Below are 24,917 nucleotides of genomic sequence, written 5' to 3' on the forward strand. Positions count from 1 at the left end.
CTGGTAGTTATTCGAGCCCCTGTGTATAGTTGCAGTTGTTTTTTTATGTGAAATGGTGCTAGCCAATGTTAGGCTGGGAATAGAGAATAGAGTAGAGACCATCTTTTGTTTGTTCGCTTGAATATCAGGGTTTTTTCTTAGCAAAACTTTTCAAGCGAACTGCGGCCTTGTTTACTTGGATTTTTTTTTGCACAAATGCTACAGTAACTCTTTTGTTTGTATGTGACAAATATTGTCCACCCATAGACTAACTATTTTTAAAAAATTCGTCTCTTAAATTTCGACTAAACTGTACAATTAGTTTTTATTTTCGTCTAATTCTATGTATGTGTCTAAAGATTCGATGTGATGAAAAATTTTGAAAAATTTTGGGTTTTGGAGTGGAAGTAAACAAGGGTCTCGGCGGTTTGATCCCAATTTGAAAGGATGAATGTGAGACACCTTCAAGCTTGAGGATTTGCGGCAGCTTTGACTGGCTGACCTTCGGCTGTACTGGGCCGGTGTCAGAGTTTTGTTGGGCTCGTGGGCCACGCATGGTTCGGCTGTGGACTTGGGCCTTCCCAAAATGGAACGGAACGGAATTTCAAACGGGCAGGGCAGGGAGCTCTCCTGTGACTGTCTCCTCTGAGAGCCGCAGAGGGGGGGAGCACACGTGTCGAGCTCCCACTGCGTGCTCGTGCTCGTGCTCGCGCTGCCCTCCCGCCTCTCTCCTCTCCTCCCTTTTAAGTTTAACCCACTCCCCACCCCAACCACTCTCTCTCTTCTCCGCTCGATCGATCGACCGATTCGAGGCCGCCCGCCAACCCTAGCTTGCCGTACTGCTGCTACCCGGAGAGGAGGGAGAGAGGATGCCGCGCCAGGAGGTGTCGCTGCCCGACGCCTTCAACCTCGTCCTCGGCAAAGGTTCGTCGCGTGCTTTGCTTCGCCGATCTGCCTTTTCTTTTTTTTTTTCCCCTTCCGAATCCGCTAAACCCTCCTCATCTCACTCACTGCTGCATTTGCGATTCTGGTTCCGAGCAGATTGGGACAACTGGCCTCCCGAGGCGGGCCTCCTCGTCGCCGCCTACTACGGCGACATCCGCCGCCTCAAGGGTACGTGCAGCCTGCTGCGTAAACACCCCCCCGGCCCCCCTCCGCCACGGTTCAGGGTTATGCCTTTTGCGTCAGGGGAAGTGTTACTGTCAGATTAGGGAGTTTAACTTTTATACACTGATCGATCGATGCATCGGCTGTGTTGGGACTTACCTAATTCCAAGCACATTGGCTTGGTGCACGTGCATCTCCACCACAAATTACATGGCCACCATGGAGGAAATGAAATGAACAAGTTTTGCTAGTTATATACGGTCATACATACAGATGTGTCTTCTTTTGCTCATGTATGGTTCAGTCAGAGTCAGTTATTGCAAACAAATTCACAACTTGTACTGCGAACCACAAATGCATCTTAACTACTGCTACAGTAATTGCCTTGAACCTAGCTCGGCTCCTCAAAATGGGACTTGGGGAGATTTTCATTTATTTTGATTGAATGAAAATGGGGGGTCTTCAAACAAAAAGCTAGAGCTTCCTGATTTATATTCTCTTTCCATGATCTGTCCCTTAAAGTTAGGGACAGAAATGCATTGGATTCGTTCCGTCTGTGTCTTACTGTCAGATTAGGTGTTTAACCGTTACACTGATCAATCGGTGCATGTGTTTGGACTTACCCCATGGCTTGGTGCATCTCCACCAAAATTTGCATGGCCACCATGATGGAAATGGAATGGAGTAGTTTGTTTGTTATATGTGGATGTTTTTCTTTTGCTCATGTATGCTTCAGTTACTGTAAATTTGACAGCTTGTACTGCCGATCACAAAAGCATCTTAACTACTACCTAATTACTTCGATGCTAGCTCTGGTGCTGCACATGGCAGAGTTTCATTCATTTTGCTTTGAATAAAATTGTGATCTTTAAAGAAAATGTTAGTGCTTCCTAATTTACATGATCTTACCATGATTCATAACTAAACTATTCCAGTTTCCTGTTTTCTACCCCTCCATCTCATTCTTTTCATCACTGTAGAGATTGCAAAGATCATTGACACTGAGGGGAAAGGGCTTCACGACACCTTGGCCAACACCCACTTCCTCGGCACATACGCCCTCCATGCTGCTTGTGACAGTGGCTGCATGCCTGTCCTCCAGTATCTGGTCAAGGATCTCAAAATTGACATCAACAAGGCTGATACCATGCGAGGCTTCACACCTGTGATGCATGCCGTGCTATATGGGAACCTGCCAGCCTTGCGGTTTCTTGTTGATCACGGAGCTGATGTTCATGGTCAGCATAAAGGATTGAGTCTTTTTCATTCAGCTGCAGAGGGCGGTATGAACTTTACAAGCTTTTGTCAATTGATGTGTGCATGTTATATTGTCTTCAGAAATTGATTTTCATATTTGTCACTGCATTTCAAATTGTCTGCCCTCAACTACCTAAAATGTTCTGTTTGTAATCTATGTATCGTCTTTTGTAAGCACTGTATTTTTCAATTAATTTATGCGTCTTCCGTCAGGATATTATTTTTCTTGTGCTTTGTTCTAGTCACTGAAGCTATAACTTTCTCTTTCACCCTCAAAGAATAAAAGCTATAGCTTTCTCTTTGCTTTGACAAAAAGCTGCCTTTTCTGTAGATACAATTCATAATTTGTTAATGTTGTAGGATAATCATTGGTTTCCATTTATGTCCTTCAAGGAACTGCGAACAAAAACAGATTGTTTGGTGTAGCACTGTAGCTATTGAAAGCTAAAACTTATTTCCCCAGAAATCCTTTATTTACTATACATTCTGTGACCATCTGTGTTTTCATATGTTTCTTCAGGGCGGTCTGAAATAGCCAAGTTCCTGCTTTCTAAAGGAGTCCGTATTGATGCGGAATCAAGCCTCTTGACCCCACTGCTCATTGCTACTTATAGAGGATATCCTAGTATTGTGGAGATTTTATTGGAGCGCGGTGCAGATGTATGTGCTAACTGTAACTCTTATTTTTATTTGCTCTGGAAGCTGCACGGTTCACTGCTCTCTCCCATTGTTCCCAGTTGTATAAAGTATTCTCAGTTTCTCTGAGCTGCTGACGTGTGACCCTGATCAAAGACATGGGTAACTGGGCACCCAGACATAAGCAGCTCTGAGGTCCTGAAAATCAAATAGTAGGACATTAGGAACATATAACCTACACTTCAATAGGATACTATTGTATTTTTTTCATCTGAAATTCTCTGCTTCTCTAGTGCGGGTTTTTATTTTGGCATTGATATTGATTTTTTTTTTTGTTCTTGCAGCCTAACGAGCGTATGAATGATGAAGTTTCACCATTAATCATTGCATTAAAACATTCTTCTATGCCTTGTTTGAAACTTTTGGTTCAGGTATGCTGTTTGCTGCATTCTGACTGGTATAGAATTTCCGTAACTGATGCTGGGTCTAGTTATGTAATTAAGTCTGTTAGTCATTGGTTTATGGAGAAAGCGTATGATTGCTTTGTCTTAATTTATGTTTGTAGGCTGGAGCTGATGTGAATGGTTTTGGATCTTATAGTCCTTTGGCAAAAGCTGCAGAGAAAGGTTTGACTGAAGCTATCAAGTGCTTGTTGGATGCTGGTGCAAATCCAAATGTTCCTGACACAGTGAGATATGCTTCTTGTTGCATGCATCACTACAGTGATCTGCTTGATTTTATATCTTCCATAGCGCTGTCTAATGCACATATGCAATGCTGGCACGATGTAATGTGCAAACATGATGCCATGCAAAAATGCTCTTATGACAGTACAAGGTCTATGTGTTATTAGAACTTAGAAGTAAATAGTAAGGTGTGGTCTGACTGCTTTGCTGGCTTACCTATTTTCTGCATAACCTCATTACTGTTTTGGCGAGTCTTTTGTTTTAGTATGCCAGGAATGTATAGATGGTTGCAGCATAATAGGTTTCCTTAACCTGCTATGGCAGTAGTGAATTAATAGTCTTTGCATTGGTCTGTGTATGGAATGGATTTAGAAGTGCTTGCATTCTGGATCAGTAAGTACTTTGTTAGGCGATTACTTTGATTGTGTTCAGGATTTAGTGTTGCTGCTGCTGGAGCATAGTTCTTCAAGGATTAATAGTATTTAGGGCGATTACTTTGATCTTGTTCAGGATTTAGTGTAGCTGCCGCTGGAGCATAATTCTTCAAGAATTAATAGTATTTAGTTGGAGAAGGCTCAATTGTTATTCTTTTTCTTTTAAAAATTCTATACTTCATCCTCAATATGTTTGTTTGCTCAACAGTTTGGCAGGCTGCCAATAGAATTGGCTGCTGAGTATGGTACATGGGAAGATGTTGAACTTCTATTTCCTGTCACTTCCAAAATTCCAACAGTGGCAGATTGGAGTGTTAACGGAGTAATTAGTCATGTATACATGGAAGTCATGCAACTAGAGGTATGCCATCAACAAGACCATGCATCATCAACAGTTATGTGCACATTCATTACCTATCAAATGTGCTATGCATGTGTGTTTAATTTGCATGAGACATGCATCTGAGCTGCTCCCTAAACTCTACCTATTTGATTGAGTGATGCTTTCTTGAATTGGTTAAGGAGATTCCTTAACTCCGATACTATTCAAAGAACCAAGTAGACCAATTTTCTTTCTTATAAACATACTCAAATGATTATTTTTCTGTCTGGAATAGCAAAGTAAGAACTGGGACTGTTACAACGATAAGCAATACAATGATAAAAAATGTTCCCCTTATCCTTCCGCTTCACCTTAACAACTTGCTATACAATTGACTATTTTGTACATGCACTGGATTGTTGGACCTATGCCTGACTCAGTTTGCTGTGAGTCTAGGATGATGAATTTGTCAAAAAGAAAAAGTCCGAGCTGAAAAGACAAGGAGCTGATGCATTTAGTAAGGAGGATTATCTAAACGCATCAGTATTCTACACACAGGTATGCTCTTAGACATCACTTCACTTGGAGGTAGATCCATGGATCATGTTCTTCCTTAGGTTTGTCTTTGTCTAATGACCTCAATGTACAGTTCCCTTTGTTCAGGTGATCTTGTTATAAGTTGATTTAACAAAAACTTCCCTAGTTACATCTTTGTACTACCCATATGACTCCTTAACAAGACTAGAATCACTTCAGCAATACATGATACTGATACCGGCTCTGGTTTCTTTCGGAGCAATTCTGCATTTGGGTTGCCATTCTACATGGCATTTCAATTTTTTCCATCCTACCTAAGGAGCAAATGGCAAATGACGGTTCTTAAATAAGTGGTGGTTTCTAGGATGTGGCGACAGCATAATAACTTGATACTGTCTCGTTGACTGCAGGCCTTGAAGGTCGATCAGTTCGACGCTACATTGTTCTCAAACAGGAGCCTTTGCTGGCTTCGCCTGGGCGATGGAAAGAAGGCTTTGCTTGATGCTATGAAATGCAAAAATCTGCGCCCGAAGTGGGGGAAGGCCTACTACCGGGAAGGAGCTGCCCTGATGTTTCTGAAGGTGCAACAACAGAAGATTATATTACATACAGATTAACAACCTCTGCTGTTCCTTATCTTCTATCTAAGTCGACTATGCACTTGCCTTGCTCAGGATTATGACAGTGCTTATGATGCATTCAATCGTGGCTTGGGGTTCGACCCTGAAAGTGAAGAGATGGAGAAATTGCTTTGGTAGGAGATCCAATTCATGTTTTCCTCCTAATTTCCTTGAATGATATGGATGTGTTTGGATAGTATGTAGCTACTAGTTGTTGTTCCACTGTGCTCCAATACCTTGTCTAAGTCTAGGCATCACTCTTTTGCTTCATGTCCTTATGCTTATGGTCAACTGGTTGTTGCAGGGAGGCGATGGACCTCAAGACCACCTGAAGTTGTTGATGCCTTCAAGAAACTGACGCAGAACTGGAAGCTCTTCAATTTTGTTGTCGTAGAATTGACACAAACACTCGGATGGTTGCCTACTTTTACATCGACCTAGGTTGATAGACCTGAAACGATGCTACTTATTTTCTGTAGTGTATAATTCACGGAGGGTAGCCGCAGTTTAGACAACCCTATGCTGCTAACTATCTTGGTATGATTGGGGTAGCCGCAGCTACAACTTTCTCACGCCCTGCTTGTGTACGGAGGCATGCCAGTGCAGGTGTAGTGTAGTGCTTGATGAAGCTGTTAACTGAAGTGATGAATTCATAGAGATGCTTGGCTTAGTAGTGTTGTTTGATCGGAGCAAATTTCAAGTAGGAAGTGTTCCGAGGCGTAGCATTGTTCAACTTTTCTAGTGTAAAGGAACTGCGCAAGATGTGGCCTTTTCCTTCTACTGTACTGCTCTAGTGATAGAACTGACGTGCTGCTTGCAAAAAAGCTGACCCGAAACCGGAAGCTCGTCAGTTTTGTTACTCCTATAAAAAATATGGCCAAATGCTTTGCATCTTGCATTTGTAGGTCCATATGCATTTGCATGCATACATCTCTTAGGTTGCTAGACTCTAAAAGATGGCACCTTTTCAGTGATATATGGCACAGCTACAACATTCGAACACCCCAGATTGCGTAGGCAAGTACGGCCGTAGATGATGAATTGGTTAACTGTGGTGATTTCACAGAAATGCTTTCAAATCTTGATTACTAGTCTAGCTGGCTAGGTTCCATTCGGATATCATCATATATACCAATATATTCCTGGACCCTAAGAAGCCATTACTTTACAGTATGGTGACCCCAAATCACAAGCTTTTACACGTATAGTATAGTGTGTTTCATCTTTACAAGATCCCTTTTTTTTTTACCCTATCACCCCAACCACCTACACTATATTACATTTCCTGCTATACCTCCAAATCTGTATCCAATTGAAACTACAGGCTACAACCCAACAATGCTCCTTTTCAGGCACATATATATGTTATTCACCTGGGCGGGCGGCCGGCCGGCAGGTGCTAAATACAAATCATCTGATGTATGAGCAAATGAGCATTCTTCAGGCCACAAAATCATGCAGAAGGGGTGACTGCTCGAACCGTTGCCGTTGATCCATCTGGTTCATCGTCTCGTAGTCCGACGACGCCACGCTGACACCGAGGGGAGCGGCGGCGGCGTTGTAGATGTCATCGTCTCCGACACCGACACCGACACCAGGAAAGCTCTGCTGGGCGTTGGGAACCGAGAGGCTGCTGCTGCTGGAGTGCTGCAGCCCCAGGGTGAGCGACACATTGCCGTTCCCGTACCTCCCAAGTTCCGCCAGGTGGTACGCCATGAACCGGGCGTTCTCATCTTGATGCTGCGCCACGGCATTGTGGAGGAGGAGGCCGCCATCTTCTTCTCCGTTTGATCGTTGGTCCTTCAGCATCAGGTTCATGAAGGTGTCGTCAGGGTTGGGCTCGTTCTGGAATCCCATGGCTGCTCCACCGCCGACGGCGTTCATGGTCCTCATGCTGCCTCTTGACTCGCTCAGCTGACTGCTCTCGCAGACCCGAGGCGTACAACTCCTCGGGTCTTCCTTGTCTTCAGAAGATACCATCTTGCCCTTGCTTCTTGGCGTGTTGTCGGAGGAAGAGTTGGAGTCTTGCTCGATATCTCCAATCTCTTCTTTGTACATGTCCTCGATCATCGGTTTCCAGAGACGGACACGGGCGTTGATGAACCAGTTTGAAATCTGGAGAGGCATGAGAGTACAGTCAAAATATAGAGATATCGAATAGTAAAACCCAAATAACTTATATGCAGGAGACGTTAATCTAGTGAAAGGGAGGTACGTTGTCCTCTGTCAATATGCATCGATGAAATCATATACATGTAGCAACAGTTTCAGGATAGGAACATCAGAGGCAAGAATAACGATAATGCTGAACAGCTTCTGGCATTTGACTACATGTTTGAGGCGCATTCAGCATTCAGCAGTACTATATCAGCTGCTATGCACATGTGAACTGGAATATGGAGCAGGAAAAATACGAGTAAGAAACATTACCTGGCTCCTTGTCAAGCCTGTTTGCCTTGCTAGCATCAATTTTTCAGAATCTTTAGGGTACCTGCAAAGACAATGTCATGACAGACGGTGAGGAACAAGAAAAACAACAACACAAGGAATACTGAATAAGGCGCCACAGGGGAAGCTGCTTACGGGTGAAGGAAATGCTCAAAGAGCCAAGCACGAAGAATGGTAACAGAGTTTTCAGGAAGCCCTCTCTGTGGCCTCCAAGCATTTTGTGGGATCATGCCATACTGTTGGAAAGCTCGTTGTTGCCTGAGCTGTTGATCGATGTACCGGAGACGAGTTAGTTTGCCCTCCTTGCCAGATGAACTTTCCTCCTCCCCGAGCTTCTTCCTGATGACATTGATCTGATCATTGATAGCATCCTTCAGGCACCGGAAGTGTCGTGAGATTGTCTGGAGAGCAACTGCAGTGTAAGGCTTGGCAGCTCCAGGCCCAGCTACCATATCAAAAGACGAAACAACACTCTGCATTTGATGGTAGTAGTGCTTGTATTTCCGGTCCACCTGGAATATGTTTCCTCAGCATTAGATGGTAAACTAAAAACAAACAAACGTTTTATCCAAAATCTTACAGGATGAACTCTATGAATCCATGTTCTAATATCCCTAAAAAAGCTATGAGACACTGTATATACAGCAAAAAAGAAGTGATATTGACTGTTGCAGTTTTATTGCAAAAGAAAAGCACGTGATAGTGGACAAATAGTGTCACCCACCTCATCCAACATTGCCATCAGCTTTGCCATCTTGTTCTGAAGCTCTTGCTTCTCAGCAGTAGAAAGCTCCGGTGCTGCATTGGCACCAGATTCCTGCGGATTAGAGGACACACCCTCACTTTTCGGCCCTCCCTCGGTCTCTTTGCCATCCGTCTTTCCTGCTTCTACCTGTTCTTTCTGGGCTTTCTGCTTAATGTTCTTCCAAACGTTCACAACTTCATCAAGCAGCTCTTGTGCTGCTTTCAGATACCTTGAGTTCCGGATTGCTCGTGAGGACTCAGACTGCATACTCTTCATTCGGATGTCATCGACTCGAAGACTGTCATGGTAAGAGTGTGGCGACAACATATCTGGTTTGACAGACCAGTATGGCAAGGAAGGTGCCAGGATTTGTGTGTTGAGGCTGAGAGATAAACCTTGGCCTTGCACTGAGGGAATGTTCGACGAGCCGTGGTTGTTCAGAACACCAAAATCAAGCTGGATACCATTTTGGGCATCATCATGGATGAGATCAGCTGTACTGCTCTGTGACCCATCCATCATATGCATCAACATCTCGTTCTTCATATCTTTGACTAGGCCGAAAGAGCGCTGACCCTGGTGGGAACCAAGCATGTCGGACTCCCTTGCAGATGAGTCTTGGGACATCACTGAAGGATGGCCAGGTTCAGGCATCTCCATGCAATTCTGCTGGGACTGTAGAATGCCACTGAACTCTGTGTATGGTCCAGAAGCAGGATTGTTCAGATAAAGCAAGTTCCCTAGAGCCGACGACATAGGATAGGATGCATTGCTGGGTTCTCTAGAATACATGTTCTGTGAGTCCCTTTCACTGCCCTGGCTCGAGTAATAAGTAGCCATCATCCAGTTCTGGCCGCTCGCAGATCAAGATTACTGCAAAAGATACTGCGTATGCAGAACCACCTTGGAAATTGACTGATGAATCAACTTTTCAGCAGCCGACAGAAACCTTTCGCTTACAGCTTTCCTGCAATTGAGTGAAGCAAAGTGGGTCAGATAGGAAGCTTTAATAAAATTCAAGATTGATAAGGTTTATCTTCTCTGCAGTATAAATGATACACCAAGTTCTTTGCAAAGCAGTTCAGTGAACCGGAAACGGATTCAACAGAAACTTTGTACGCAAAAGGGTTTAATACAAAATTTGCTGTAGAAGTGAAAACATATGGACTGAAAATTCGATGAGCCGATTGGCAGGCTGGAGGCACAGGTGGTCCTCTTTCACTTTTAGATTGGATAGAGAGCACTGCCTCCGTTATCATGATAAACAAGAATATATGCTTGTGAATTCCATTTTTTATACCAAGATAGACAATCACACGTCGCAAGAAACCAAAATCAAATAATTGGGCCAGTATTATTTAGAAACACGGCTGGATATAAACTATAGTCTCATGGAAAGGAGAACTGAACGAATAGTTTGTTCGAGTTTGGAAAACAGACTCTTGAAAGAGTACTGCTCATTTCTATGCAGTACCTTGTTTAATCACTGAGTCCTCAAAGATGCTTCACGGGCGTGTTACCGATTCGGACTTAGCCTTTCTGATCAATCTGGGAGAAGAGATAAAACTGCTTAGCCAGCTAGTCCACAGTTTTGAAGGGGGAAAAAAATCTTTCTAGTAGAGAACTAGAGACTATATTTACGACATAAAAGTGGGTGAAACCAGGAGAGAAGTCCAAGGCAAAAACTTTGCTGTTACAAGCTAGTACTAGTACTAAAGAACAAAAGAAGCAGTTAATTCTGATGAAAGGACGTAAGATTTCCTTGGTCGAAAAAGCACTTGGGGGGTGCAGTAATTCCAACACAACACAAGAAGTACAAGAAAAAAGGTCAGGAGTAAAGAGAACAGAGCTTTAAGAGCTTGGCTTTCATTCATGCAAACATCCGAAGAGGAACGAGGAAAACTTGTAGAATTCAGTCATAAATCTAACTCCAAAGGACCAACAAGCTCAAATTATTAGCCAAGGTACTCGACGAAACGAGTTGGTTTGCCAGTTGGAAAAGAGGACGCTAGAAACAGAGAATTCAAAGGAATCGGATATGTGGTTCGCGAGCATCAGCAGTAGTTGGTAGAGCAAGAAAGGGAAGAACTTTGGTGAGCGCATGTCACCTCAATGTCAAAAGGAGCATCTTTTCTCCTTGGGAGCCTTGGATTCTACAAGAAAACTAAACACCAGCACAAGAAAAGATCAGCTCTTATCATCCGTAAACAACGAAAATTAGAGCTCAATCTTTTCCTCCGAATTCAGAGAGAAGAGAAACAACAGCGAACTACTAACTCTGCTAATCCAAGGAAGCAAGAGCAGCCAGCGAATAGAAGAACCGCAAGAGAACCAGAATTCAGAGAAATTTTCATCGGCGACCCGGAGAAAAGAAATTCGTCTGCTGCTGCTGCTGCAGCAGCAGCAGCATGGAGCCATGGAGGAGGTGCAGATGGTACAAGGCGAGGCAATAAGAAAATGGAAGGGAAGACGAGCTGGACCTGAAGGTGTGGCGTGCTGCTCTCATGGGGAGCACTGGAGGAGCAGGCAACAAGGCAGTCAGGGATTGCCTCCACAGCGAAGCTGATCTTGTTGAGTCTGAGAGGGTCGAGGGGAGGGGAAGAAGGGGAGAGCTGAGAAAGATAATCAATCCTCCCAATATGGGGACAAAATCAGATCCTTCCCAGGATAAAATAACAATTCCTGAAAGAAAAAGGAGCTAGCTCCCTTCTCTCTCTGTTTCTCCCTCCTCTCCACCACCTCCTCTGCAGGCAGCAAGAGTCTGAGCTGAGCTCCCTCCTTCCCTCTCCTCCTTGAGTGATATGGAAAAGGTCGGGTGGGAGAAGAAGCTGAAGCTCTGCTTGGCTAGCAGCACCCACTAACAACAGCACCAAATATGGAATAATGCGTGCCTCCCTCCAAAAGAAATGTTTTTTTTCCTCCTTTTATTAAATGAATTGGTTGCTGTTGGGCTGAGCAGGCCAGGATTACACTGCCTTTAACTAACCCCCTTCCCTACTGTTTGCAGCATGGAGTTATTTGCTGGTGTAACCACCACAGGAGTAGGAGCCATCGGCAGCTACTTGCCGAGTTGTTTCTTTACGACAAAGCCTAGGCATCTCCCATCTCTCTCTCTATCTATCCAGCTGCATCAGGCAGCAACACATAGCAACCCGGCCTTGTGCTGCCTGCTTATTTAGGTGGATTTGTCTTGTGCAGTAAAAACAAAATCATTCAGTTACTGATCAAGGATGAATACCTGCAGATTGCATTGGAAATTACTAATGACTTCTTCCATCAGTGCTCCTAGTGCATCTGGCTTTTTGGGGGGTTTTTGATGCCAGCTAGCTGATGGGCGAGATACGCAGAATCATGAGATCATTTGAGGACAAAGGCATGGAGGCAAGGGGATTTATCACGTGTGACATCAACGCCCCAATGAGAGAACCCCAAAACAATTAGTGGTGGGGTCCAGCCGGCCAGGCCATCTCTCCCCCCCTCTTCCTTGCATTGCCTCCTTGGGTGGTTCATGTGGTCCACGAGCTTACGCGATGGCACGGGTCCACCAACCAAACCAAACCAAACCCCCCCTCATTTCTTTCTGCACCAAATTGCAGAGCTGGCTTATTAGCCGCACAATATTGATGCAATGTTGAATTGGAGCTTACTAGTAGTAATTAGCATATGGGAACATGCACCACCCAGCAGCTGCAATATTGAACATTAACAAATTCGCATGTTATATATGCAAATAAAGGGGGAAGCATATTCGATACAAAGAAAAAAAAAGCTACTAGAGCTTATCATGAATACTACAACAAGAAAGGTAATATATATATTCCACAGCTATGGGACCGGTATATATATATATTCTCGAATACATTTGTAATATAGGTAGAAAAAATGTTTTTGAGCAGAAGGTGATGCAATATAAGAGTCACCTCTCAATTCCGCCCCTAACCATTACTAGATAGTTTTCACCAATTAACTTTCAGTGAAGTCATATAAGTGACATCCTAGCATCACCTTTTTTTTTACCCTGTTATCAAACATCTTAGCAGCGATACCTATATTTAATGAACTTGGCACACGTGAACTATAACTTGGACAGAATCCCAAGGCAACGGATATGATGAACCAGGACAGAGATATAGTGCTAATTAAGTACTGTTAACGGTGGATGATTTGGTAACCTCTCTTCAAATCAAAGGTTGCATGGGGAAGGGGGCTTGCTATGCACACGTTGAGGTTGGGAGTGGGTGCTGTGGTTAGGGATGGTCAGATGGACGGATGGATGGATGGATGCTCTTCATCTCATCTCCCAAGCTAACAACCAGTGGGTGGACCTAATATAAAAACAATCTATCCAGCCTTGTCTTAGACTTTAAATTACAAATCCATCCATCCACCCCCTACCTCTACCTGTAGCCTGTAGTGAGTGAGTGCATGCCTCCTTTTTATCCTACTGGCTACTTCTACAATCTACTACCCCATCTTTTTACTTTCCTGTAACCACACCCACTAATTAACCTCTTTTTCACTTTTTTGTTTGCTTCCTTGTGAGGAGGGTATGCATGTAGCATATTATAAACATGACAATTCAATCAGATATCTGGTAAAGATGAGCAATCCCAAATTTGTTACAGGAATTATATATTATTTTTTGAGTGACTCTAGTAAAAGCTTCGCTCTCAATTACCTCACCATCACCTGAACAATCAGGTCACCGAAGTCAGCAAAATAAAGAAAAAGTTACCCAATTGTTTCTATGGTATTGTTACTTGTTAGGGTGAAGAAGATTATATGATTATTTTCAGTACTAGACTGCATAAAAACAGCCCACTAAAACACGGTGAGTAAATATATAATAAGCAAATAATTGAATAATATGCAATATGGATGACAAATCTTATATATCTATGTGGTGCCTTGTTAGACCAGAGAAACACTTTGATTGGATGTTTTGTTTTTCAGTGAAAACCAATGGTCTTCTCTTACAAGTTGAAGCCAGTTCCAGCAACCATCCACCATTGATATCTTATTCAAAGGAGTGGGTTCTAGATAAAATTATCAGCATGATTAGTTTGATCATTAACTTGTTCTTCGGATGCCTTGGTAAGCTCTCCTTTTGGTGTAACTAATGTCTTCTTATGAGGGTTTTTTTTATACAGGCTATACAGCCCAAGAACATCCATGAAACTGCCAAACAATTTCTACCAGTGGTAAATTATAGACTAAATTACACCATAGAGAAAAATAAATTCCCTCGGATTATAAGACAGCGATATAATCTAGTTGTCAAAGAGATACCTTATATGGCACTATTCTGCTATTGATCTGCGTATGTTTCAAACTTATGGTAGCTACTATTGATCTATGTTGTTTCGAAATTGCATTGTTGCGTACTTTCAATGACAAGCTGGATCTGTCGTCAATCAAATAAAAAGAAGGTGCAGAATATATAAGGGGGGCTTAAAAATTTGCAATGAGCTCATTATATACAGCTCTTTGATTAGCTAAGCTGTTGCTGATATCGCGGTGACGTTGCTGCTCAATTATTATTATTAGCCACACCACACAAATGGTATAGGCGAGTAGGAGTTGCTGTCATGGTCCTTGAATTTAGTGTGTGGGGGCTCTTGATCTGTTCCTGCTTGCTTACTCAGCCTTCTTCCCTCAACCATTTCTTTATTCCTAACGCATTTGTATTTGCCTCCATATTATATGTATCTTCCTCTTTGATTGATTTCAACCACAGAAGCTTCTCTTTGAATTAGGTGCCTAGGGAGCGGCAGCGCCACGTGTCTGCTTCTGACCGGACAAACCAACCTTTTGTCCGCTTTTAGTACTATTGTTAGTCTCCGTAATCAGCGATTATTAATTAAATTAATACAAACTTACCATCTGATCTAGACCTCCTTGTTGGTTTGGTTTCCCATGTGCGAAGCAAATCTTGTTTCCATGATATGCCCCAGACAGATCCTCACATAAGAATCACAGAGCCTACACATGCATGAATAATTAAATTGTTTTGGGGATATGCTTTCTTTTCTTATCCATGGTAATTAACTTATTATTTCGTTCACCTTATACATATCTACGTACTGGCTTGCTATATAAATGTTTAATAGAGTACTGAACAATGAACAGAAAATGAATTTATTAATTAAACTGTGCAAGCAATTTGCTCCTTTTTTTCCTCATCATTTTTACTACTCTAGTGTTTGAATTGAAGAGAAGAGCAAGAAAGCACGGCACGCAGTATGCTAGATACAAATATCTCGTTTTGATCCATGCTGTGTAAGTTTGTGAATGGTTCCGGTGATGTGTAACACACGGTATAGACAACGGACACTAAAAAACCCGCAATAAAAATCAAAAGTCCACATATGAATAACTTAAATTGACCTAACCAACTGGGTCACCATCACGGTGACTATAAACTATTTTCTGCCATCTTAACCATATGTAATTAATCACCCAAACTGCCAGCAGTTATATACAGACATAAAATAAAATGGCTATTGTAGGCCGGAGGATCAGAAGGCTCTAAAGAATGCACTGATTGTGCTATTATTTTAGGACAAACACCTGGACAAACAGGTCTTGTCAAATGCTGGCTAAACAAATGCTTTAGTGTTTGTGCCACACAAGCAAGATCCACTTCTTTATTTGCCTGCTATTAACTACAATGGAAATTTCTTCCCAGGGAATTATTTGTCTTGTTTAATTCAGCTTGGCAGCTCTAGGTGAGGGTATATCCAATTATCCATCCCTGAATATGCAGAGATCGATTAAGGATCTTAGACTGTGTCAAACACTTGTGTCCAAACTAAACAACATTGTGGGATATATTATACTAAAAGAAGAGTCATCAAAGGCTTGATCCTAGCTATGGTTTGAACTTTTTCTTTGTTGGCATCCGATCCTTCCCACAATGGCACCATACTCCTTTATTATTCCATATTCAAGTTTGATTTTACCTAGATGTGAACAAATTAATTAAATGAACCATAATAAAAACTGAATAAGCTAATAACTACCTTGATTTCCCAAAACTCATGGATGGCAGCTGGGCCTTCATCTACTAATAATTATATTTTGTCTCGCCAACTTTTAGCATCATCTATATATGCACTATAAATAAATTAACTATGATCCAAATAATTAATGTACTTGGCAATATTGCAATGAATTGGAATTGTTTTTAGCTTTTCTCAAAGTGAATTGCCATACTTAGGCATTGTCACTATCTACTTTGCTCACCTTAAAAATATATATATTGAAAGGGAGATGCAGGAAGCCGGCCGGCCGGATGAAGGGCCTTTTGATGACTCCATCATGATTGGTGCCAGCTACTATACATTTCCGTCCATCGATCCACCTATATATCCATAACCTGTCAAGTGTTAAGTTTCAGGTGTTAGAACAGCTACTAGAAAGCAGTATATATCATGGTGCGCGTGTACATATATGTCAATAATCATGGACGAAATGGACCTAATAATTCGGCGTCTCTGTCGGTCGCCAGCACGGATGGGGATGCATGCATTCTGGGCACAAGATAAAAAAAAATACTTGGAAAAGTTGTTGCTTGTGTCTGGATAGAGACCAAGATGACAAGTTCCGGCCGTTCTTAGGCTTATTAGACAAACAAAACTGCTAGCTTTTTCGTTGCACCGACGGTGATAGATATGATGCATGTAAGCATGTGAACACGCTCATGGCAGACGACTGAACCATCAACCCGACAGCAGGGTGCAGAGCTATCCTTGTTCATATCAAGAAATGCAGCACAATGCATGACCCATGACGAAGTTTTCAGACCCAGACCGACCAGACATCCCTCTCGATCGATCTCTATCTACCTTGCATATTTTTCTTTTTCGCAACAAGCACATCACTTTAAGTCCTTAACTATAAATATATGTATGCTACTCATGCATGGAACTAGAACTATTTGTATGCTACTCATGGAACCAGAATATATATTGTTTGATAACTTAAAAGGGAAACAGAATTAATTTCCTTGCACTTATTTAATTGTAACATAAGCATTGTGTAAGCATGTGAGACAGTGGTCAGTACACCAGCAAGATAGAACATGCATTCCATCGCCATTACACTCACAAACACAAGGCTGCTGCCCTGCCCTGCCCTGCCCCTGCATATATAGCAGCGGTACCCTACACTGTAGAGGCAGCAAGGCCTTGTTTAGTTCCGAAAAGATTTCGGATTTTGGTACTGTAACACTTTCGTTTGTTTGTGGCAAATATTATCTAATTGTAGACTAACTAGGATCAAAAGATTCGTCTCGTGATTTACAAGTAATTAGTTTTTATTTTCGTTTATATTTAATGCTTCATGCATGTATCGAAAGATTCGATGTGACGGAGAATCTTGAAAACTTTTTGGTTTTCGGAGTGAACTAAACAAGGCCCAAGTAGCAAAGGAGAAAGGACAAGGAGGAACCCTAGGCGCTTTGCACTTTTACATTGGTCAAAGCTTCCGTCTTTGTGCAGAGCCAGGAAGGCAGGAACATAGGCAAGTACAGTGGTGCGCATATACACCAAGGAGGATACGGTGACACTGTTGTTGTGCCCTGTCAGCATTTACTGCTCAACAAGATTGTCTTGCCTTGCCTTTGCCCCCATCCATTAGCATGACTGGTCATCTATCTATCCCCTATCCGTGGCTAGTGTTTGTTTGCTTTCATCATTAATCCTCATAGTCATAGCCTTTTGGTTGGAGTGGAGCAATTGGTTTCTTTGGTTATTGCACACATTTGGCACCCACCACAGTTCCATTTCTACGTGTGAAATTGCTCACCAGACATTTTTGAAGCTCTAGGTGTGGTGTGAAACAAGTTGGTGACCAAACATTTCAAGTTCTGAGAACAAAACCAGCAGACTCTTTGTCCAAGACATATGGAGTACTCCCTCCTTCTCTCAATAGAGGAAGTTATGCCGTTCAAAAAATGTACGAGAAAGAATGACGTTTTAGCTTGTATAGGACAAGGACATGTTCTAAAAAAAATCAAGGAAAAGTACAGGGCATCCAAGTTCAGCTTTGATCCGCTGGGTATATGGATAATGGGGCACCTATGGGGATCCAATGGCCATTTAAACGCCACTGTTTTCAGTTGGTCTAATTAGTATTTGTCTATTCAGAAACCACTATTTGGTCTGTTTCTTGATAGAAACCTACTAATTAGGTTGCATTTACCTCTGAAAGGAACAATGCATAAATACTTGCCTTGCAATTTGTATATATATCAGTTCATCAAGGAAAAAATGTTTCGAAGAAAAAAACCAGAAACAGGGTTGATCAAGTGCAGGGTAACAGAAAACCTTGGGTGTTATTTATGTACCCACCAGAGACCTTTTGCAGAAGTCAGTTTAGCTGATCAGAGAAGAGGATGCAGAGCACTAATGGACAGCTTTTTGCTCTGTTCATGGCAACATTCTGTTATGATCCAATTGCAGCAGGTAAGCTACAGTATGATCCATTGCAAAATCTGACGCGCTGCAGCTGCAGCTTGTGTGCCTCCAAGACCTGGTACTGGCAGACAATGCAGAGAAAAAAAGGTGCATTGATACAGAGATCCTGACTGGTTCACGGGTCCCAATTGACACAATCAATGGGCCCGTCCGGACTAGTCTGAGCACGTACCCAGCTACAAGCTACTGCAAGGCAGCTAACCACATACCATGTGTAGGTTCAGCCTTCAGCAAGGTCAGGCATGCCATGTGTAGGTTCAGCCTTCAGCAAGGCCAGGCACCAGCACGATAGCCTGATAGGTAGGTTCACTGCATGCATGCATAGGCAGAGAAATGGACAGGCCAAATCTCTTCTCTCTACAAGACTAGCCACAATGCAAAAACATGTCTTTTCTAGCCACACATTCATCCAAATACATGATTATGGGGAGGCAGGTGAGAAGAATTACCAAAGCCGGCCATGAATTGTTTCTATGTGATGAATTTATTATTCCTTGCATGATTAGGTAACTGCTAAACTGTCCAGCGCTACAACCAGATGGAGCATCTATTGGGCAGGGCTCTGATCATGCTACCCTTCTCATTTGTTTGGATATTAGCCAGCTAGCTAGAGCTAAGAGTTTATATTAATCGTCCATTTGTCGATGACGGGTCTAGCTAATGTTCTTTTTGCAACTTTGCTAGGAACTATAATCAAGTGTGTATGTGTATTGTGTAGGGTTTGGTTTTGACCAAAAGTGTGTGAATGAGCTTGCACAAGACCTTTGCATTGATTATTAGAACAGTTGTCAGTCCCTGCGTCATCTTTTAACATATCAAAGATGTATATGTTCTTCACATATGTTTGCCCAGGGAGGCAACCACCGTGTATATTCTGGTAATTAAACACGTACAGCTTCCAGGGCTTTTTAAATGTCTACAGTTTTGAATGCGTAACCATGGATGTGTACCAAAAGTTGACCGGTCCTGTGATCTGAAGATCTCATATACAATCACCAAAAAGAAGTATATCATAAATTTCATCAATATTTGGAAGAATCTCAAGGAAATTAGTATTGCGATATATTCTACATGTGTACATTATTTCAGGATTAAAAGTGCGTGCTAGCTCTCCTAATTGTGTAAACTGTGCGGCTGTATGTATGACTTCAGAGGATCGGATAAGCAGCTTAACTCAGACGACGACCTTCAATTTCAGGATAAGCAGCAGTTAGCAGTACTATAGTACTGTGTGGTCGTCAGCCTTGGTGACTAATTAACAAGTGCATATGTAGCACCGTGGACTGCAGGATAATGACCTCTCACTTGCACAGTGGTACTACTGGCATTTTAGTTCCAAAAGCTTCCAATGCAAAAGGCATCAGTGCCTTGCCCTTTCTCAGATAGTAGTTACAGTTACAGCTAGGTTGGAGACCCAGGGTCGATTATCCTTTCGTTGTGAGAAAAAAAAAAACAGGCTCATTATTTAGTGCTTCTAGTCCAGTCTTATATAAACCTTTTCAGCTTTTATTTAATTCACATTCACAGGTAAACTAGAACAGTTGCAAAGTGCTGCAAATTTCTTAGTCCGATGTATATATATCGTACAGGAATAAGTTGGGGGTTTATTAAGTACGCTAGCTAGAGAATATGCAAGCATGGGCCACAAAAAGACGATGGAGCTAGCTCTTGTGCTTTTTCTAGGACAGAGTACAGTGTTGTCTATTGTCTAGCAATCGTGAGGAAATCAGTAGTAGGAGCCCCAATCACAACGACCGATGAGCACACCTACTAGAAATCCAGTACTATATACAGGATACAGTTAAGAGATGGAAAAGGCCATGCAAACAGCTCCATCATACCATATCAATCTAGACACCAGGGAGATTACAATATAACCCTGACTGCTTTTTCTTGTACGAATAAACCAATTGATCCCGATTGAAAACTTCACTTGTCAGTTTAAGGGGTGTTTAGATGCTTATGGAATGGCAAAACTTTTGCTACAAAACTTCACTTTTGTCCATTCAAACTTTACATCTTGGTGTTTAGAGATGCATGACAAAACTTTAGCCATGCAGGCATAGCACGCACCCCCATGATGTTTTTGCCCAGTTTTGGGCCTCTTGGATCTGAAATGCTAAAAGTTTAGCAGCCCAAGTTTTACTCTTTTTTGCCCATGCTGTTTAGATCTATTTTGCCAAAAGATAAGGTAAATAGCAAAAGTTTTAGCAAAAAAAGTAAACTGAACAGGCCCTTCCTATCGTTCCAACTTCTTTAGTTTCAGAAACACAAAGATTTTTATTATGACAATAGATGCCTGTTAAGCCGTCTAGGAGTTGATTATCAATGCATTTATATATGATGATGACATTATTGCCTCAGCTAGGCATGATGGACCCTAGCCTGCCGGCCGGCCGGCCCCTTACCCTTAACTTGGCGTGGAACCGATCACCATTAGCTGCCTAGAGCGTGGAAAATACTGTGTGGTCCGTGGTTGTCTCAATTATTGACAAGAATCTAGCTCCACCAGAACATAAGCCTCATCCGTCTTCTTTCTCAAGCGAAAAGGAAAAGGGAAAGTGAAAGAAGAGGCATTGGTCAAGCTCAAATCATCATGGGATGGCCAATGCAAGCCTTACAGTTAAGCCCATCTGGCCCACCAACCCTGGAATGATCACATTTCATTATCCTCCCTTTATTCCCATTTTTGTGTCATTTACTATACTAGTTTTTTTGTTTTAATTTTAGTTGCGTTAGCGGGTTAATTGTCTCACGTTTTGGGGTTCTGTTTGCAGGCAATTACAGAGACAAAAAGGCTAACTACCATCCTAATGCAGTAAATAAAGATTCAGAATTTTGCTCAAAAGTAATGAAGGTTGAAGAATGAGATAGCAGTACCTTGCTGAGCTGCGTTGTACGTACCAGGCTATCAGCAGAGTTAAAAGAGGAATCCATGTGGACAGGTTGTTTCTTCTGTGCATCACTGCGAATTAGTACAAGACAAGATTGGGGAATCCATGTAGAATGGCACATAGCTTTGGCAGCAAATCCTGAACCTTAGCATTGCGGAGTGAAGTGATTCAGCTGATCAGCTCCATGGACATGCAAAAGCCAAGATAAAGCATGCAGTCCGGATCATTGCAAAGCATCTTAGGGAATCCTGCTTCAGTTTCCATAGCAATCCGTGCTGACTGCAGCCCAGTTCTTGGTCCCTTCACCCCCAAAACCTGAAACCTTGCAGGAGTATTTAGCAGCATGCCATGACAATGGCACGCTGTACGTATGTACGTTGTGATGTGATGAAACAGGACGTCTCGTATTCAGAACACTGATGCTGACCCTGTACTTCATCATACGAGAAGTATTTTAGCATCGCCAGCAGTAGTCAGGATCCTTTGACGTGTAGTAGTCCACCACAAAATCGCTGAACAAGAACAGAACAGAACAGAACAGTGTCGGGTCAGTTTCAGGGACATCTGACAAAAATCTCACCGTTTCAGAGAAACAAAATCACATAAAGATTCTCCGTGGCCAGCAGGGGCATGCATGCCGAGTCCTGCGGTAGCTGCCAAAGGCCGGCCAAAGCATTCTCCTCGTGCATTGACAAGGAACAGTAGAGGAGCACACTTGCCACAACCAACGAACAATGACGCGACGCCTTGAGTGATGGGCGCCACAAGACAGTTTCCACGCGCACCTGTTTGTTATATTCCCTTTTGAATGAGAAAATTGAGAACATGTCATTTTCAATGCAGGGGCAACGGAGGAGGCATATGATAGAGTCAACAGTTGCAGTTGTTTGTTCAGAATCCATCACTACCATCTGAATTCGTGCTGATTAGATTGAAACAGTTATGCTCATCCAGTCCAGGAGATCGACCATGCACGGAGTGCCGACCATCAACTGGATCAATGCAGCATCGTCGTATCGATCAATCCGTCGATCAACGTAACCACTGCAATTGCAATTGGCATTATTACTTTCCGCAGCACGGAGGCTGCCTAACCTAACGGCGAAGCGAACCAAAGGAGCGAGGGACGAAAGAGCGCCCTCACCTCGGACGAGAATTCGATCGCCAAGGGTCTGCTGGGGTAATCGCTGGCCGTCTCCGGCGATCGCTCCACCCACATCTCCTCCCTTCCCCGCCCGCCCGCCCGCCGCCGCCGCCGTCGATCGCCAGCGCTCCGACGCGTCAAAAGATTTGCCGTACTGCGTGCTCTCCAATCCCACTCGATCTGAGCCGCACATCTGCGATCGGACGTCTCACGGGGACCGACCACAAGTTCGTTTTTCTTTTTAAACTAGCCAATGTACAAAAGTATGTTAATCCAATTTGTTGCTCCCATAAGAAGAGTTTTTGAAACAATATTAGCGCCAATAATGAAGTTAATGAAACACATGATGTATTGATTTGCATCACTGGCATAAGTGGAAATAAAATGTTAAATGCACCTTGTCGAAATCCACCAAAATGAACATCCCCAAACTCTATTATATTTCGCTGCACCGCTTTGCTGCAACAAGCCAACAATAGCACTAATCAACATCCCAAGAAATGCGGCATTCTCAAGTTCCTAAATCCTGGCTATGATAGTCCCTGCAGGCGAAGTGATCTAAAACTTTCGGAAGCATGTGATTGGTTAGGTGCATCAGCATGGGCCTAGCTGAGGAGAAGAATCGGGAGAACCGGGCCGACCATGACCAGCTTGTCCACATGTGTTTGGTTTGCCGCCAGGCTACAGTGTGCTACTAATTAGTTGGCTAACTTGTTGGCTAGATTGCTATGGGTGCACGGTGAGGTTATGACTGGCGTGAGCATTTTCTTCATGCGTCTGAATAACAGAAAATATAGTCAAAACAACCAAGAATTGAGCTACCATTACTGCATACTTTGGTGTCCCAAAACGGCAAAATCACTGTCTCCACACAACAAAATTTCATTGGCTAAAACAAAGATTAGTGCCTCTGTGCCTGAACAATAGTTATAACATAGTATTGCATACATCCAGTTGAAAGCACACTTTCTCCATGTAGTGTCAGCGCGTCCTCTCAATCTTAGCCATTTTTAGATCAGCTTATCCACCGCAGCCATCAGGGAGGAAGGGGAGGGGGCATTGCCGCCTAAGGTTGTCGTGCGTGCTAGCCTAGCAGCATCGTAGCCAAAGGCAGCGTCCTATTTGGGGAGATGGCTCGCCGCCAATCGGCTGGGGAGGGGTGGGGCGGGGGAGGAGCCATCGGGAGCAGACCGCGGCATAAGCCTCTGTTTTTTTCCAAGAGGCTGATTGACCGAGGGAGTTGGGTGGGGAGGCAGGGGGAGTCAGAGGAGGCACGTTGAAGACAGTGGACATCCCCACTTTCATCTTTTTAGGTGTAGAGAAAAAATGATAGGGAACTCAACTGGGCTGATCGAGGCCCCACCGGGTGCACCACACTCAAGAAAACAACAAACGAACCAAAGATAGATTACACCAAAACAAGTGTCCTTCTCGGTGACTTCTTTCATTTCAAATTCATTTTGCAATGCTCTTTAGAAGCCGTTCTTAGAAAAAAAAAACAGTTCCCCTCTTTTCAAAGATTCCACATAAACTCATAAAAACAGATGGACGTTGCTCTTTTTCAACCTTTTATCTAGGTGGTTCCTTCTCAGTTCTCACTGAGAGTTGATTGACGATGAATCATCCACATGTTGGTGTCATAGTGTTTGCAGGGCGACACTTGATGTCAAACAAAGTTTCAGGACAAAACAGGCACACGTGTAAGCCAATTCAAGTGGTGGACATATGTGTAGACCAATCTTAAGTAGTCCATTACACAAAATGCAACCGTGTGAATTTTGCTCTGTATCATCTAAGCAAACAAACTACATTGTTCTTCGTGAGCTAAATTTCATCCTAACCTACACTAACACACATGGATTGAAGTGAATCCGACAACATCCAAACAAGGCCTTATAGAGTTTTAGATTCTGTGCAGCAAATGTACATTCTAAATCTAATTCACAATGAGGCGAACTTCTCAGTTTGTTTTTTTTTCGCGATCGGGTGATTAGCCCGTTTTTCATTAAGAGGAAAGTAACCACATGTTACAACGGGGAGACGAAGGCGAGACACCGACGCCAGCAACGGTTCCAATGACTGGACCCTGAAAATAAAACTTTGAGTCACTAAACTGTTACAACGCAGCAAGCCAGGTGGTTGATTACATTGCATTCAAGAATTGCAACCAAGCAGGAGCCGTCGTAGAAATTGTCCAGAACCCAGCCATAGCCCACTCGCTCGCCTCACTGGCCACCTTCCTGCAGATGCCAGAGGCGTCGCTGACATGTGAATGATCAAAGGTGACTGGACTTCTCAGTTTGGTCGATCGCTATAATGTTGTCATACAGGGTTAGCATCTGGGCATCATTTTAGAGCTCTTGATCAGTAAACTTCATTTTTTCTTTAACTAGCTTGAATAAGTGGTGGTGCCAAATTTCTCGCCGCTTTCATGTCAAGCCAATTGTGGTGCTAGAACTGTGCGTTATTTCCATTTTTTTACTGTTATTAAGGTCCTCTTTGAAAGGGCTTCTACATTGGCTTTTCCATCAGCTTAATTAAGGCCTTGTTTAGTTCCGAAAATTTTTGGAAAATCGACACTGTAGCACTTTCGTTTGTATTTGACAAATATTATCCAATCATGAACTAA

At 42.8% G+C, this 24,917-nt stretch overlaps 2 protein-coding genes across 3 annotated transcripts; one reads left to right on the forward strand and one right to left on the reverse strand.

Annotated features, from left to right (window-relative positions):
- LOC8071536 (ankyrin repeat and SOCS box protein 3) lies at positions 728 to 6,474 on the forward strand. Its single transcript, XM_002442567.2, has 11 exons — positions 728 to 903; positions 1,021 to 1,092; positions 2,067 to 2,369; positions 2,864 to 3,003; positions 3,324 to 3,410; positions 3,545 to 3,667; positions 4,308 to 4,460; positions 4,878 to 4,979; positions 5,369 to 5,539; positions 5,633 to 5,712; positions 5,883 to 6,474. Exons 1-11 carry the CDS (start codon positions 849 to 851, stop codon positions 5,908 to 5,910), a joined length of 1,314 nt encoding a protein of 437 aa, XP_002442612.1. The 5' UTR covers positions 728 to 848; the 3' UTR covers positions 5,911 to 6,474.
- LOC8071537 (BEL1-like homeodomain protein 7) lies at positions 6,696 to 11,821 on the reverse strand. Of its 2 annotated transcripts, XM_002443609.2 has the most exons (6): positions 11,252 to 11,821; positions 10,246 to 10,319; positions 8,751 to 9,738; positions 8,162 to 8,538; positions 8,009 to 8,069; positions 6,696 to 7,693 (listed from the first exon to the last, which is right to left on the reverse strand). In XM_002443609.2, the coding sequence occupies exons 3-6, from the start codon at positions 9,612 to 9,614 to the stop codon at positions 7,019 to 7,021; spliced, it is 1,977 nt and encodes a 658-aa protein (XP_002443654.1). In that variant the 5' UTR covers positions 9,615 to 9,738; positions 10,246 to 10,319; positions 11,252 to 11,821; the 3' UTR covers positions 6,696 to 7,018. The 2 variants fall into 2 exon arrangements, with proteins under 2 accessions (XP_002443654.1, XP_021301592.1); XM_021445917.1 differs by lacking the exon at positions 10,246 to 10,319.

This window comes from Sorghum bicolor, chromosome 8, assembly GCF_000003195.3.
Source record: "Sorghum bicolor cultivar BTx623 chromosome 8, Sorghum_bicolor_NCBIv3, whole genome shotgun sequence".
Lineage (NCBI taxonomy): Eukaryota > Viridiplantae > Streptophyta > Magnoliopsida > Poales > Poaceae > Sorghum > Sorghum bicolor.

What these genes read in the sequence shown, in the direction of transcription:
- LOC8071536 (XM_002442567.2), top strand. Translation starts at nt 849, where the DNA reads ATGCCGCGCCAGGAGGTGTCGCTGCCCGACGCCTTCAACCTCGTCCTC. An exon ending in CGACATCCGCCGCCTCAAGG is followed by an intron (nt 1,093 to 2,066) that starts GTACGTGCAGCC and finishes TCATCACTGTAG; the next exon opens with AGATTGCAAAGATCATTGAC. An exon ending in TGGAAGTCATGCAACTAGAG is followed by an intron (nt 4,461 to 4,877) that starts GTATGCCATCAA and finishes CTGTGAGTCTAG; the next exon opens with GATGATGAATTTGTCAAAAA.
- LOC8071537 (XM_021445917.1), bottom strand. Translation starts at nt 9,614, where the DNA reads ATGATGGCTACTTATTACTCGAGCCAGGGCAGTGAAAGGGACTCACAG. An exon ending in TTTGAGCATTTCCTTCACCC is followed by an intron (nt 8,070 to 8,161) that starts GTAAGCAGCTTC and finishes TTGTCTTTGCAG; the next exon opens with GTACCCTAAAGATTCTGAAA. An exon ending in CAGGCTTGACAAGGAGCCAG is followed by an intron (nt 7,694 to 8,008) that starts GTAATGTTTCTT and finishes ATGCCTCTCCAG; the next exon opens with ATTTCAAACTGGTTCATCAA.